The 15,650-nt window shown below is 46.5% G+C and overlaps 1 protein-coding gene across 1 annotated transcript in view; it reads left to right on the top strand.

The window, feature by feature from the left end:
• The first annotated feature begins 3,025 nt into the window (after positions 1–3,025).
• RIPK4 (receptor-interacting serine-threonine kinase 4) overlaps positions 3,026–15,650 on the top strand; it is a 19,176-nt gene continuing 6,551 nt past the window's right edge. The window contains exons 1-3 of the mRNA XM_009328043.1: positions 3,026–3,216; positions 4,158–4,328; positions 7,731–8,022. Of these exons, the coding sequence (XP_009326318.1) occupies positions 3,026–3,216; positions 4,158–4,328; positions 7,731–8,022 (654 nt within the window). The remainder of the gene's footprint in view (positions 3,217–4,157; positions 4,329–7,730; positions 8,023–15,650) is intronic.

Raw genomic sequence — 15,650 nt, 5'->3', positions numbered from 1 at the left:
TATTATTTTGTTGTGGGGGTTGTTGTTTGGGTTTTTTTTTTTGTTGTTTTCCTCGCCTTTTCTTGGCTCAGGCTACACAAGGCATGCAAATGTAGGTAATTGTGCTCCCCAGCAGTTGAAACGCTTCCGAGGCCAAACGAGACGATGGTACTGCTCGCCCTGCCGGTGCAGCACCTTATTCCTTTGAGAAACAAACCAAGCGGATACAGCCCAGAGTCACAGATCGTGGGCGCGTACTTGAAAAAGAACGAAACCAACCCAACCCAGCCCCACGCCGACACGGCAGGAGCCCCGTAGCTGCAGCCCGTCTCGCAGCCCTGTTTGCCGACAGCAGCAACGGGTACGAAGGTCTGACTAAACGCAGCGAAGAGAGCCGCGCAATTCAATATTCCCTGGGCAAACGTGGCCTTTGTCACACTTTAAGCGAAGCCCGGACCCACACCTTTAGTTAAATCGTACATAATGGGGCTGGCCTCCCTCAAAGAATAAGCTATGTTGCTTAGCCACTTGCAGCAGCTTGGAAAGAGCCGCCGCACGGCTGCAGTGCAGGTCTTGCCTTTTCCCTCGGAGCCATTCGGAAAGCATTTTGCCCTGCCCTCGTCGTGCGTGTATTGGCTTGCGCTAAAGCGTTACGCCTGCTGCAGCTCCAAAGGTCATGGAAGGCAGTCCCGAACGGGAAGTGCAGGAGGAACGAAAATGCCGAATGGGATCCGGGGGCTTCTCGGGCCTGCCGTGTCTCTCTCCAGTCATCCCCCATCTACCCTGAGAAAAGCCATCCCTTTAGCTTGCATTTGCAGATACATTAGTTGTGACTCCCGTGTGGTAGATGGCGGCGGTTAGCAGCGGGGCGAGCAGCGGGCTCGGCGTGGGGGTCGTTGGGGCGTGGGCGCTGCAGGCGCGGGCGTGCTGTCTTTCAGGAGCGGGTGCTGAAAGGAGACGTGCTGGGAAATACGTTCTCCAGCTTCAGTTCAGGCCCAGCGCTTCTCCCTGCATCTGCCCAGGATGAGTCCTCACTGGGTCGTCCAGTGTGGAGCTGTGGTGTATTGCAGGTAAAGATACCGCATGGCGAGAATCCCCTCCAGCTCCCCTGCCCTCTCTGACTAGTTGTGGCCCATGGTGAGGACGATCAGCTACCCTGTGCTCAGGCGGTCTGTGTGTGATGGGGGCCTATCGAGCGCAGCTCTCCTTTCCTAGGAGAGGAAGGCTCTCAGAGGCATCTTTAGAAACAGCCTTCTGTTTTGAGGGACAGTAGTGATTTCCCAGCAGGTCAGCGTCCGTGCGGAGGGGGATGAGTATGGCCAAGTCGCGTTCATAGAGCTTTTCCAGCTCCACCTTGATCTGTGGGATCTCTGCCAACTCAGGAGCCGATTCTGCCCTTCATTTTTTGAGGCGTGGGTTGGTTCGGTCACAAAAGGTTTCCCTTGTTGCGGTTCCTGCAGGAGGAGGGAGATAAGTTGGCCCAAGATTGAAAACGTTTGTAAGCCCGTCTTCTACAAGATTACGAGGGTAGTGGGGCATCTTGCCCATTATCTGAATTGCTGACTTTGCTGTAGGCATGGTTTACATAGTACAGTGAATGAGATAAAATGTCCCTTTTTTAAAAGGGGAGGGGGAGAGTTTAATAGATGCATAGGGTAACTGTGCTGTCTGTGAATAAAACGGAAAAGACTTCAGAGTTGCAGAGGGTGTTTTATCGGGTTAACCTGCAAGCCCTCCTACCATTAAAACTTCAAAGCAGGTTTCAGACTTGATGCTTATTGAGGCCTAATCAAAACAGTACTGTAGCTGACTAATTTTGCAGTTAAAATTAAAACATCTCTTAAAAATAAGCTAGAATATTTGTTACACTTTTCATTTGCAGAATACATCTAGAAATTCACTCAAAAGTTGATTTTCAGTCTGACACAAAGGATGCTGTCACCTCTGTTAATATGAACAATTAATTTTGAGAGCTGCTACCAAGTCTCTATATTAATATATTCAATGTGCAGTAGAGAACCGCCTGTCCCTCAGTGCCTATGAGGTGTGCAGGTACTGGAGAGACCATACGAACATGCAATGCAGTAAACAAAAACGCCTTGAGAATTTGGGAACTTTGAGGGGCTCCTGCCGCTCCTGGTTAATTTTACCAAACCAATCCTTGAAACGGTAATTTCTTTGTTTTACTGCAGAATTTGTGCTTCAGATGCTTAAGGGGAGCACTAATTAGAAATTGGAGGGTCCCTGGCCTTTGAAATGGCTGCTTCTGCAAAGTAAAGCTAAGCTGAATTTGTATATGCTTCTCCTTTTGGTTCTTAGGCTGCTCTACCAAACCCCTTCCAGTAGTTGGTAACGCTGCCCCCCTCCCCCCCAAGAGACTTTCCACCCAAAACATTTCTAAGAAAGTTGTGCCATTCAAATGGCAGGGTGGGGTGGGGGGCCCAGACAAAATAAAACTTTACCTCTTTAGTTCGCAGGTTGAAAGAAGCCTGTGTAATTAGATTGTTAATCCAGGAGATTAACTTGACTAGCCGTTTCTTGGAACTCTGCGAAGCTGCAGAGTTAGAAGAATTTACCAGTGGTATTGGAAACATTAACTGAAAAACACAGAGGCTTTTTCTTATTTATTTATTTGGTACCACATGAAAACCCTGTTTGTAATGGCTTGGTGGCGGTTAATACTCTGTAGTCTCTCTTACTGTGTTTCTGCAGACAGTAAGAGATTTGGAGTAATTCCCTTGGCAATTATCACGCCATAGAGCCAAGTGGCCTCAAGCAGAAGAAAAACTGAATGTACAGCCAGAAGTGTTTTTACCTTTAAGCCCAAGCCCTCTCAGCCGATCGAGCCAAATTCCATTCCTAACACCTTATTTGCTCCCACTTTCTGTCTCCTGAGATCACGTTTCCCGTATGCAACTCTGTCAAGATGGGGAGGTTCAATGGAAGCCTGAAGAAGAGTGTGTGACCCAGAAAGGTGGAGGAGCCTCTCCCCCAGGACTTGCGGCGGAGAGCGCAAAGTCTCTTCTCTTTATCCCTCTTGGCCGGAATGGAAGTACGGTCTGGAGAAAAAGGCTGGCGAGCTCAGAGAGAGCAACCTGGAAGCCTCTGTGGATTTCTTATAGCTGAACGTAAACTCACAGACTATAACAAGTATGAACCATGTAACGGTTGCCAGAGAGGGCTCTTCACTAGAGGTGTTAGCCGGTGGGGAGGAGTACAGGGCATGGAGGTGGAAAGGTCTGCCTTCTTGATTGGAAAAAAAATGAGCAAAGCCCTACATGCACCTCCCTCTGCAGGCCCGGAATTTAGGAATGGAGTAGGACTTAGACTTTTAGGAGGTTTTAGAAATGCCTTGCTGTTAGCAGGTGCTGCATTTATTTAGGTGGCGAAGGTGAATGAATGTCTGTTCCGGCGGTCTCTGGATGTGTAGGTAGAACTTCATACTCGACTTGTGCTCCTTAAAGAGCAGGGGTGAGCCTAGCTGTCGGGGCTAACCTGTAATCCTCTCGTACCTGGGCTGTGCAGCAGAGATCTGTTAGCAGGGCTGAGATCTGTGTTAACCTGAAAGAAGGGATTTTCTTTTTTCTTTTTTTTTCTTTTTTTTTTTTCTCCCCCCAAACATACTCTGCCCTGACCATGCAGTGGTTCTTCTTTTCTCCTCTTACTCACGTTCCTTTCTGAGGATCAGCAGTGTGAAGGTCGTTAAAGCTGTACCCTGCAGAGCAGAGGTCACTGTATGCTCTTAAACATTTGCCGTGATGCAGATGAAAGAGTCCCTGAAAAAATTCAAGGGTGTTGCATTTTTGTGGACCCCATCTTCACCGCCAGCAGTTTGTAAAGAGGTAACTTGTATTCCCCGCTGGAGAGCAGCATGGCTGTGCAGGGCTGGATCTCCCCTGGGCTGAGAGAAGCCTGGCTGCTCTGCGTCTGGAGGTGGTTCACAGAAACAGCCCCATTACGGGTTTTCAGGGCTTTTTGAGTTTCTCTGGAGCAGCCTTAACCGCTCTGTCTCAGACTCCATTAGGGAAACGTCATGGTAGTGGTGGAGGAATATAAAACTGCAAGGACTGCCTTGTGAGTTTAAAGTTGCGTTTTTATAACAGTGTTATCTTTAGGGCATAAAGATTGGATTCATGCAAATGTGGATATAGTCGTAATTCTTGCTGTTCTTGTGGCAGGGTTTGTGGTACAAGGGTTGGGCCCTGGTCCCTGGGGAGTGAGGCGGTGGGCAGGAGTAAGTCCCTTGTCTCTCCAGGAGAATCCAAAGAACGCGGCCCTATCCGTTCGGGGTCTGACTTTGAGCAGAAGCAGACAGCTGTTTTCGGGGATGTCGGAGGTCCCCCATTCATGTAATATTTCTGGTAGCTTTGAAAATGGCTGATCTGTTGTTGCCGCCTTCTCTGGCAGAGGTGCTATTTGGCACTGAACCCAGTGCCCCTGTCTTCTAATACTATTATAGGGGAAAGTGTATGTACCCCGTGATTTACATGAGCTCAGCTGTCCTGTGGGCAAGCGTTTTCTTTTTTCAATTTTTATTACCATAATGTTAGGATATAGTACTGGAGGGGGAGGGGAATGGAGCCAAGGTGCTTAGAGAAGATAATTCTGACTCTTCAGTTGTGTAGGAGTTAAATAAGAAACTCTATTATAGCAGAGGCTAGTCCCATGCCTCTTGACTGAGAAACCTCATAAGGAGCTTTTCTTCTCCTCCACTTTGGAGGGAAGTGCTTCTTGGTGATAGTGCAGAATAATTTCTTAGCTGTAGGAGTAACTGAGCAGCATAACCCCCCCCCCTCCCATGCCCCCATCCCATACTTTGAGCTGTTAAATGTGAACTTGAAGGATACCTACAGCATCCTTTGTTGCAGCATTAGCGCTTGCGCCTTGAGAACACCTAAGGCAGTGCTGAGTGCCAGTAGCACCTTGCGCTAAGGGAAAAGGAAAGGGAAAGGCCTTTTGTCTTTGCCTGATGGAGGAGATCTTGGTTTAACGAGCTGTTTGTGTTAATATGATTAATGCAAGTGCAGTCCAGCCTTGGCTAATGACTGAGCTGTACTTTGGCTCTCTTTATTTCTTCTGTCTTTTTACCTTTTCTGTTTTCTAAAGGTGACAGGGGTCTGTATTTGAAAACTGACATGTCTCCCTGGCTACACCACATCACTGGCTGATTCAGTTTTGAACGCTCTGGGTATGGGAAGATGCTAAAGGTGGCAATTTTTGTACGGGGTTTTTATTTAAACAGGCAAATTAGATAAAGGGCACTTGCCTGTCAATTAGTCAGTTAGTTCACTCAACTAACTGGGTCTGGTCCAAGCAGAAAGGGAGCTTTTTTAATTTTATTGAAACTGGAAATTCTCTCTTCATTGGGGAAAATGCCCCATTTTGAGCGGCTGATGCCTGTGATTTTGGTGATGCTCTCTGAGGCTGTCGTTAGCCCGGGAACCCTGTCCCCGGGAGTCTAGTGGTTCTTGTTAGGCTTTAGCTGTTGCTGGGTTCTTGCCTTGCCTTGGAGGGTTCAGACAGGTATTTTACATCCCTGACTCCAGAGCTCAGCCTGCCGAAGCCTGGTGAATTATGCTGGCTATGCATGTGGCTTGGGGGCAAGGAGTTGGTTGTGTTGTTCATAGGCGCTCCCTTCCAGCGTGCCAGAGAGCAAACTGGGTACTTGTCTACTAAGGCAATTATTTCACAAGAAAGTTGCTATAGGGAGCAGCAGGAGCCACCATGGTTAATAGAAAAGATTTCCCTTATCTTTTTTTTTTTTTCCTCCCAGTGTGTACGTCCCTCTTAAACCATTTTTCAGCCTGATCTTGCCTCTGAAATAAGTCTGCTTCCTCCTGCTAGGCTAGACTCGCCCCTAGCATGAAATGTTAACTGCATGGGGTTATTGCAGGCTGCTACAGCTGGTGAGGAACAGGCAGCAGACCGTGTTTCCAACCTTGTCTGGGTCAACATCAACTCTGGGCTTCCCATAGCAGGCGAAGCAGAGGGGAAGGGGACGGGGTCATGGGAGTGTCCTAATGCGGAATCTAAGGGCTAAATGACGGCTGCCAAAATCGCCCCCATGTGGGAGCACTGAGGGTCCCTTGCAGGCTGCGTTTCAGCACAGGTGGGGCATGCTGTCCCCTGGGTCATCCAGGCATCGGGGGGGACACGTGGGAAGGGGAGACTTCACTGCGCTAAGGTTGGACTTGGTGTTTCTCATGTTAGAAACGGAGAGTGCTTCTAGCTGGCCTTGGATTTAAAAAAAACCACAAACTTTGAGCTGATAGCTCTGCCTTGGAAGAGGCTCCTATAGTGGTGACTGGCATCACTTGTTAGTGGCACAGGGCAGAAACGGCGACTGGGTCAGGATTGGTCCCCAGGTGTTTTCCAGCGCGCGGGGACTGGCGGAGGGGGCAGGCAACAGAGCTTTCTGCCTTGCAGCCGCTGTGAATGTGCTCACTGAGCTTTATATTTAAACCCTGACGTCTTCCAGGAGCGCTGGTCATCTCAAAACGCCTGCGTGGGGTGGGGGAGCCTCAAAGCAACATGTTTTTTCTTTTAAAGTAGGAGTCTCTGTTTACCAGGGGTCTGCGTTAAAACTTTGTCCTATTACTTCAGGTACTGTTCTCCATTAAATAGTGTACACACCCTGGGTACATTACAAGAGCTGTCGTGTAATAAGAGACGGTCTGTTCAGGAAATACTACCTATCTGACCTCCCTGCGTCCTCTTTTGTGAATCGGTGGGTGGCAGCAACAGTGATGCATCAGTACCCGTGGCCCAAAGCTGCTCTGGGTACTGCCCATCGTCACTAATAATGTAGTTTTTGACAGACTGAAGGGTTTTTTTACCCATCACGTGTGGCTCCTCTCTGTGGCTGCAGTCGGCCTGGGGAGAGGACCCTTGTTTCCTCTTTCCAACTGGGCACCCGGTGGGCTCTCGCGGGCTGTTGCAGCCCGAAAGCTGTGTGTGAGGTGCAGAAGGAGGGCATGGCAATTAAGGGTCTTGATCTGGGAGGCTGCAGCTTGGACTGAGTAACGCTTAGTGCTCTTCAGGGTCAGGCTGAAGTGACCTGTAAACAACCCGGGGGTGCCATTACACGTGCCGGCGCTGGGCCTGTTACATCACCGAAAATGGCGTGCTGGGAGTTTCTGGCATCCGCTGGAGCCGAGCGAGCATACTATTGGAGTTGCCAAATCTGGGTTTTGAGGACAAGGAGACTTTTGCTGTGTCCCCCTAGCTACAGCGGGCAGCTTGCTCCCCTAAATGGTGGGTCCCGGGGATTCCTCTCCCAAGGCCTGGGCCTGTGCACCGGCAGCCTGCGCCAGCAGGGCAGCTGAAGCAATGCTGTCCATGCTCACTCCTGATTAACGCAGTCTTATGACTCACAAAAAGTTAATGACTTTAGCCCAAGGAGTTACAGCGGTGGTAAATCTGGGCACTACATGTATCGTCCTCGTTCTTAACAGCACAGCATAAACGTCAAAGCGGGGAGATGGGCTTTACGCTAGGGATATTTGCACTGTTGAAGTGTACAACTCGCCTGTGATTCAGCAGCTGTGAGCTGCCTACCACTAGAAGCATAAAACAAAGTTAGTAAATGTGGAAATATGCCTGGAGTGCAGGCTGGTGAGATGTAGCGTGGTTCAGCCAAGCGGTGATCACGAAACGTGGTGTTCAGTTTCATAACAAATGTTTTGTGCATGTTTGGGGGGGAGGGGAGAAACAACTACTCCATCCTTTACTATCTGTTCTCTTCTACCCAGGGAGCGCATGGAGTTACTGGAAGAAGCCAGGAAGATGGAAATGGCAAAGTTTCGCTACATCCTTCCTGTTTACGGCATCTGTAAAGAGCCGGTTGGCTTGGTCATGGAATACATGGAAACAGGGTCTCTGGAAAAGCTCCTGGCTTCCGAACCTCTGCCCTGGGAATTGCGCTTCCGCATCATCCATGAGACAGCTGTGGGGATGAATTTCCTGCACTGCATGTCCCCTCCACTGCTCCACCTGGACCTCAAGCCTGCAAACATCCTGCTTGATGCCCACTACCATGTCAAGGTACATATTGGGCGCTCTGTGCCAGGGACCCACCTTTGGATATTCTTGCATGGCTCTTGCCAGTCTCAAAGGCCTGAGAGAAACCAGCAGCATTCCTTTTGAATTAGAAAAACGCTCACCAACCCAACCCCTCCAATCCCCAAACTTGTCTACGTGATTTATGCACCATTGTGGTACATAAATAGAGGTAGAGTTCGGGAGCTTGTGAGAACTCTCCTGAAATTTTAGGAGGGTGCTAGTGTAGTGAACTCTGGTTCTGAGACCTAATGAGTCCTGCTATAAATTTCCCTGCAGTAGGGTCATGAGGCAGATGAGAACAGGGAGAGAAAAGCAGTGTGAACCTCTAAATCATCTATGCCACTTCCACAGCTCTCAGTGGTAACCTTGTTCTGTCTAGGTCCTCCTGGCTTTGTACACTCCACTAAATACGAAAATCTCATTTACAGCTGGAGTCCAGAGAAGCCTTCCCAGAGGCAACTCGTTTTCTTCTTTCATTTGCTCAGAGTATATACAGTGAAGAGGTATCTCTGTCCTGACTGTTTATGCATACCAGAGGTCACTTAAGGGAATTTTTGTGGCTGTATCAGCATGAAATTCTTTTCGTTATCCATTTCCAGAGTAAGCTAGCAAACTTGTTGGCCTTCTCTGTTGGAGGTTCTGTTTTGACAGCAGGACAAAGGAGGTTGTGCTTGCTTTCTGATCCTTCCTTTTGGAGAAGAAGGAGACTGAAATAAATCTTTTTCCTGATTTCCCCCCCCCCCCCCAAATCAGTGGCCACACTCTTAACCTTAGAACTGCAGGATTGATCTGGCTGGCTGGCCGATACAACTCAGTACAAGTAGTCATAGATTTTTATCAGTGCTATCATCCATCTGCTCCCTGTTTTCCTGTCCCCCTCAAACTGGCCAAATGGCTTAGGTCTTGCTGTACCATTCTAAAAATGAAGTTTTCGTTAAATGAAAACATCTCTCCTGATGTCATGAGAGGGTTGGAGCCGTAAGAGGTGTGTGCCTCTAATGAAATCACACCTGTGACAGTCTCAGCTTTTTTACTAGGCTTCTTAGTAGTTTACTACTTAGAAGGATTTTCTTTCTGAGATAGGAGGCATCTACAGGTCCATGGAATTATGACCAGAACATCAGGATCTGAACTGTTGAAAGTGTATTCTCACACATTGGTGCTGAGAGGCCTTTGCTAAGTATTTATTTACCTGAAGTTTGTGCTTGCTTGCATAACTTCTTAAATTCCTAATTCTTGACTCATCCGTGAGCCAAGATATGAAGGCTGTATTTTTCTCGCTGTTTCAGGAGGTTGAAATGCTGCCTGATATTCTGCCTGCTGTATAGCCTACATCTGGGTGGTGATGTAATACAAGGGGGCACAGTGCAAAATGTACAAAAAAAAAAAAAAGGTTTCTGGTGAGGTCACCACTGACATCCCTAAACTGTTGCTACTTGCTCTGTATATGAAACACATGAAGGTCTTCGGACCCTTTCCATTACATTCAGAAAAGAATGGTCTACTCCAAACCTTTTTCCAGCCAGCAGTCTTGTACATCTGCAGGCGTCTTGGAAACCCCTCCAAGCAGCAAAGCAGACGTTGGAACCTGTATGCAAATTAAGAGATGTACGTATTCTGTGAGGCGCCTTCGCTTTAAAAATGTGGCCCCAAACCTTCTTTTTGTGTGATGTGAAACTTGTAATTACATTTCAGACCCTGCAGCTTGATTTAATGTGCATTTTCTTGCTGGAAGGCTAATGGAGCTGATGATTGAAGTGTTTTTACTTTCTAAATGCTAGCGTTAATTTAGTAGGTGACCTGTCCCTAATAGAATCCTAAGGTGAGTGAAGAGATATTGCAGACTGCAAAAGAAGAGTTTGGAGGTACAGAGGACTTTTATAAACTGTTTGCCCTTGAGCCAGGAAACAGTCTTCCAGTGGAGCACATTAGAAATGCTTCTGTGCCATATTGCTAGTTAAATGGAAACACGCCCTTCTTCCTTTACAAGCACAATGCTTACAGTAAAAACCCCAAGTGAGGATGATGACTAACACAGTAGTGTTGTACAGAACTTATCATCAAGTGGGTGCCTCCATATCATAAAGCTGTCTCCTGCGTATTACATAAGTGTGTGCTGAATTTTGTTCTTGGGAGGATAATTAAGAGGATGGGATTAACCTGAGCACTGAGCAGGGATATAGATAGATATTAACTTTTTCAAAGGCACGTTGGGGGATTCCTTGGTGATTTTAAATATACAAGTATATAATACATACAGCGCAAGGTAAGGCTTTGCTGTTTTTTGGAGGATGGATGCATGCATGCGTGCCTCCTCCCCTGCGAGTGGTGGTGGAGCTTAGTACTGCCGGGAGCCTCAGCTGGGAGCTCCCTTCCCCGCCATATCCTGCTCCATCTTGGTTGCCTTAAGCAAAGCCTTGGTTTCCTTGGGAGGATTATTCCATACCCAGGCAGGCTTTGCTAGCAGGGATCAGCCTGCATTTTTTCTTCCTTAATGTCAACCTGTAACTTCTATTTGTACCGACAAAATCTTCCCTGCCCCTTTCTCCAGTGTTCCATATATGCAGCCTTCCAATACTTATGGGCTGTCTAACACCTAGTTTTTGCTTAACTGGACCACGTCTTAGGAGCTTGTTGTTCAGTTCTCCTGCCCTCCGTACGCATTCTGGATGTCTCCCCCGATGATGTGGCAATCGCTTCTGGGGAGCTGGCGCTGGGGAAGCAATGCCACATTCCAGCGCTGCCCTCGCAGGCTGTTAGTTTGCTCGTTCCCTGCTCCGATGTGATCCCTCTCCAGCGCCCTTGGTAGGAGAATATACACCCCCCTACCTGCAGTAATCTCGCACTCTAACGTGTTGCCAGCTACCATGCCCGCATGCTCTCTCTATTGCTGCTTCCCAGGTTTCTTATCTTCAGTATCTCATGGTTAAGAGTGTTACTTTTTGTTCAGGTATTTAAAATGAAGTCAACCTGCAACTTAATACTTTTGGGCAAAAGCATCATTTGTAAGTTCTTGTTTCTCTTACTATCCAGCCTGTTTTTTGCAGCTCCTCATCTTGCCATACGTATGTATATATACACACATGCGCATGTGTATATGTGTGGGTACACGCACACAGGCAAATCCCACCAGTTATTTTTCATCTCCCAGATTTTGTTTTTAAAGAACTTGAAGCGGGATGAGCTGGTCTCAGCTGTGCACTGCTTTAAGCTCCCTGTAGTTGCTTTTATTTTTTTTCCCCCAGTGCTCCAATTTAAACCAGTATGAAGAGTGAAGCTTGCTGCTGTGTTGTGCTGTGCTGATGGTCTTATTAAACACGGATAGGTTGCCTCAGTGGTCTTTGCCTTTATTTGCTTCAGCTGAAGAAGGGGCTGCAAAATTTCTGAGTGTGGAGTTAGAAGAAGCCTAGTCAGATGGCAAATTTGTTTATCAGAAAGCTTCTTAATGTACATCGTTAAGTGTAGGTCAAAGTAATACCCAGAGGCCAGGCTGGTAAAGAGTGGTTGTCTCTTTTTATTAGACTAGCTGATGTGGTTAACACAGCCACTTTTTTTTATCGGCTGCAAATGCTCTCCTGTCTCTTTCTCTACTAGAAATAAGAAGAGGCTTTGTTGTTTTGTGTGTCCCTTCTCCCCGTTTCCCACCCTTCCTGATCAAGGTTTCCACATAGGGCTGTTGTTACATGGCTCTTTAATCCCAGCCAACAAAGCTGGTTTTTACCTCGATCAATTCTCCAATTGATCTAATTGTGCTGGCACAGGGGAGGGAAGACGACCATCCCTGTTACGGTAATGCGGATTTACGATGAGTTAAAATGTATGCTTGACCCTGGCTTTGGTTTCTGCCACTTCTGAAGAGAGCATTACAAACGTCACACCTGAAACAGGTTTTGAGGAGTTAAGGTTTCAGGGCAGGTTGGAAAAGGATGGAAATACAGTCTGTTTCAGAAAGACTTCTTTTAGTAGCTATCTGAAGTGTGTTCATAAACACTGAAGTAAAGACATACGTTTGAAGTGCAGATGCTGGTTGTGTCTACACTTCGAATTAATTTTTATTCCTAATTTTTAGTAGTCCAAATCTGTGACCCAGGTAAGTCTCTTAAAAATTTCTGGCATTTCTTAAAGAACAAAATTGAAGCAACTAGCCTTTCTCCCCTACCCCCAGAAAAACAAACAAACGAGGCCAATACACACTCCCCACACGCCCCCCATCCCACCCCCAACACCCGAAAACCCCATAGACAAATGTGGTGGCATTCTCAATATTCAAGTGCACAGAGACTTTGGACAGAGACTAATACTGGATATGCCAGCAGCGATTAAAAATTAATCTGATGGCTTTGTTACCTATTTGGTGAAGCAAACCTTTTGGTGAACTCTGTCCCTGAGTCCATTGCAGTGGGTTCTTGAGTCTCATTTGTAGAAAAATGACATGCAGCATCAGAAGTTAAGTGCACGTTTCAGGGTGGCCTGTCAGGAGTCATCAGTGAAAGCACTTTCCAAGCACTAATTTTGTTCCTGGGAGCTAGATCCCTGCAGTGTTTGGGAATAGCTGACTTTAGTAACCATTGTAGTTACGTGAGCATATCTACTAGTTTTCCAAAAAAAAAAAAAAAGTTCCAAAAAATAACTTGACAAGCTCAAAGCATCTAAAACTTTGCAAGTGAGTGTTTTTTACAAACTAGAATGGAAACGTCCACAAATGACAGGAGCAGAGAAAGGCCTGTGTGCACAGCATGCTCAATTTAAAACAAACAAAACTAAAAAAAAAAAAAAGAAAAAAAAAGAAAGGATCTTCAGGTCTTGGAATCTGTCAGTAAAGTAGGTGTTGCTGGGAAGTGGGCAGGAGAACATGTACAGCTCCCCTCCCCAGTTGCTACTCACGTGTTTGTTCTCATGCAGACCTTTAAAGAGCAGAGACCGAGCGAGTTGTCTGAACATGAACAATCCCACTGTCTGTGTGGGCTTTGGCCAATGTGTTTTCTCTTCTTCCTACCTCTTCACCGCGTGTTTTGCATGAAGCAGTCTGTCGCCTCCATGTCTCCTCTTAACTCTGCTGATACTAGGTATGCTTTTGAAGCATGATGGGATCCACCTGAAATAACTGATGTGAGGAGTGAGATTATGGGTTCTGTTGGATCGTGGGGCAGGGCAGATCCCGGGGTGGGCTGCAAGGGCTAGCGGGGATGTGGAGGAAGAAGTGGGGAGGGGTGCTCCACTTTCACTACCTTCACCAGCAGGGGTGCCTTGTGTTGCAGAACTAGGTACCTGGCAAGCAATCTAAAGGCAAAATAGGTAAGTTAAATGGCTGTGTCTTCCACCCACTGCGCAGTTCCCACTGATGTTTAAAGAAACTGCATGACTAAATATACTGTGCAGTGTGGAAAATTTACTCTAAAGGAACTAATAAAAGCCACAAAAACTGTCTGCAGAATCTTACTATTTTGTTGCAGCCTGGAAGATAACAGTTCTTCAATTTCCAGTGCTTTCTGCAGAATTTGATATGATTCAAGCTCTGCTTTACAGCTGAATTTCCTATGAATTGGTATAAAACCTTGTCCTTCACAGTAGGTAGAGGCAGGTTCACAAGGTAAAGTTCTTGCTAGCCTGGGGGGGGTATATTATGTACCTTAGCTGTTTCTTGGTTTGTAGGCTGAGACTGAGACCTTTTTTATCTAGTGTGCTTAGCCTCCTGTCTTAGCCCCTAGCCTTAGATTCACGCAACATAGCTGGTGGCTCTTAATGCACTGTGCTGCCTGTATTTCATCTTTATTTCTTGACTTACACAGTAGGAAACCCGGTATTGTTGAGACAAAGAGGAAGGTGTATTACTTTAATTATGCCTGCATGCCATATGGATTTCTTGAGGTGTATACAAGCCTCTGCTTCATGTTAATCAAAGGATAGCAGCGCTTCACCAAGTCGGATCTGTTCAGACTTGCAGCAGTCGGTTCATTTATTAACCTGACTCCATGGGCTTATGTGATGTTGGGGTTGTGCTTTTGTTCTCCTGTGGAGCACTAAGTGCCCCAAACTCACGCAGCACTTCCTGGGGCGGTCGATGCAGCTCTTCCCAGGGTAAGCTGGCTTGTGAACCTGGGTTTCTTGACTACTTACTGCTTTCCTGGACTCCAGTGCTTGGCTTGCTGAGGAGGCCAGCAGTCCCCCTCTGAGTGTAGCCCTACAAGCATGAGAAACTATTCCTCCAGATGACTTTGCTTTTTTCCCTTTTTTTCCCCTCTTTTGTTTTTTCTTCTCAAGTCATTCCCACATTACCCTACAGATTTAAGATACAGATGGACAACAGGTTGGATATACCTGTGTGCTAGGGTACAGGACTTCTACAGCTCCTGAGAATGCCTCTAGTGAGCTCTCTGTCCCTGGGAGAAGTTCCTCCTGAAGCTGTGTTGCTTTGTTTTATGGCAAAGGGAGATTCCTAGCATTTGAACACCGATGGCTGTGTAGCCTGCCTGTTCTCCAGGAGGCTGAAGCTGGCAGCAGTTTTCTCCCTTTCCAGTAATGGATGCATGTTACGACTAGCTTTGTGGTATCTTTAGACAGAAGCTTCTGAAAGTGTAAAGTTGGAGCCTATTTAAAGGGGGGGGGGGGGAGCTTTTTTTAATTATGCTTGTTGTTTTGAGGGAGAACTTTCTCAAAGGAGAAGCTGTGAAGATCAAAAGGGGAATGAGTCATTGAAAAACCTGAGTATTCATTAGATAAAAAGAATGTATAAGTCGGGGGTGGGGGGGGATCTTATCTAACATGTAGACAAAAATCAGTGGGCTGAGCAGTCCAAAAAGACTTGACTTTGCTTGAAAATTCCAGTTAGCATAATAGACATTTTTGACCAGTGGGAAATAAGTAAGACAAAGGAAGCTCCTCGCCTATCTGTTTGCTTGATGATTGGTATGCTTTTGAGAGCAAATGGATGCATATTTGTTTGACACTTCAAATTAAAGTGGTGGTGTGTTTTCCTTTTTATAAACTTGCTGTCACTTGTTTTGTTCATTTCAGCTGTGTTCACTGCGTCACTGCACCAACTTGCCGTATCTCCTAGTTGCCAAAAAGAATTCCCTGTGTGGGTTTTTGATGTGTGTGTCTGTTTTGGTTTGGGTTTTTTTAACACTTGGTGCCTCTGGTGTTGGACTTAGTCCTTGTTGGCATGGTCAGTGTAACAGCGGTATCTGAAAGAGCAATTCTCTTGCACTCGTTGGAGAGCTCGTGGTCTGAAAACAGGTGCTCAGAACACTTGAATGTAGCATAAAACGTGAGGTTACATAGGGAAAGGGGATGGCAGGACCAATAATTACATTAAAGTAGTTTGCACTAGCTAAATTTGACTAGTTTTAAATTACAATAAATTGTCTTGACTGTTGTGTTTGCTATGTAATGGGCTAACATGCTGCTGCTTGCAAAAAGCTGCTTGCTTTTGTTTCTTTAGCTTAACCATAAAGAAAAGCCTACCATAGCGTAATGCTTCCAGAGATGTTTTCTTAGCTTAGTATTTCTGAACGGCAGCTCGCTATATTTTGTTGGGTCATCCTGTTACATCTACCATTCTTTACAGAAAATCTTTGCTAACGCCTCTGAAGTCTAATGGTAGTATGCAC

The sequence above is a fragment of the Pygoscelis adeliae genome, unplaced genomic scaffold (assembly GCF_000699105.1).
Source record: "Pygoscelis adeliae isolate BGI_AS28 unplaced genomic scaffold, ASM69910v1 Scaffold154, whole genome shotgun sequence".
Classification (NCBI taxonomy): domain Eukaryota; kingdom Metazoa; phylum Chordata; class Aves; order Sphenisciformes; family Spheniscidae; genus Pygoscelis; species Pygoscelis adeliae.
The sequence above is the reverse complement of the archived record's forward strand: the minus strand, read 5'-3'. Positions and strand labels throughout refer to the sequence as shown.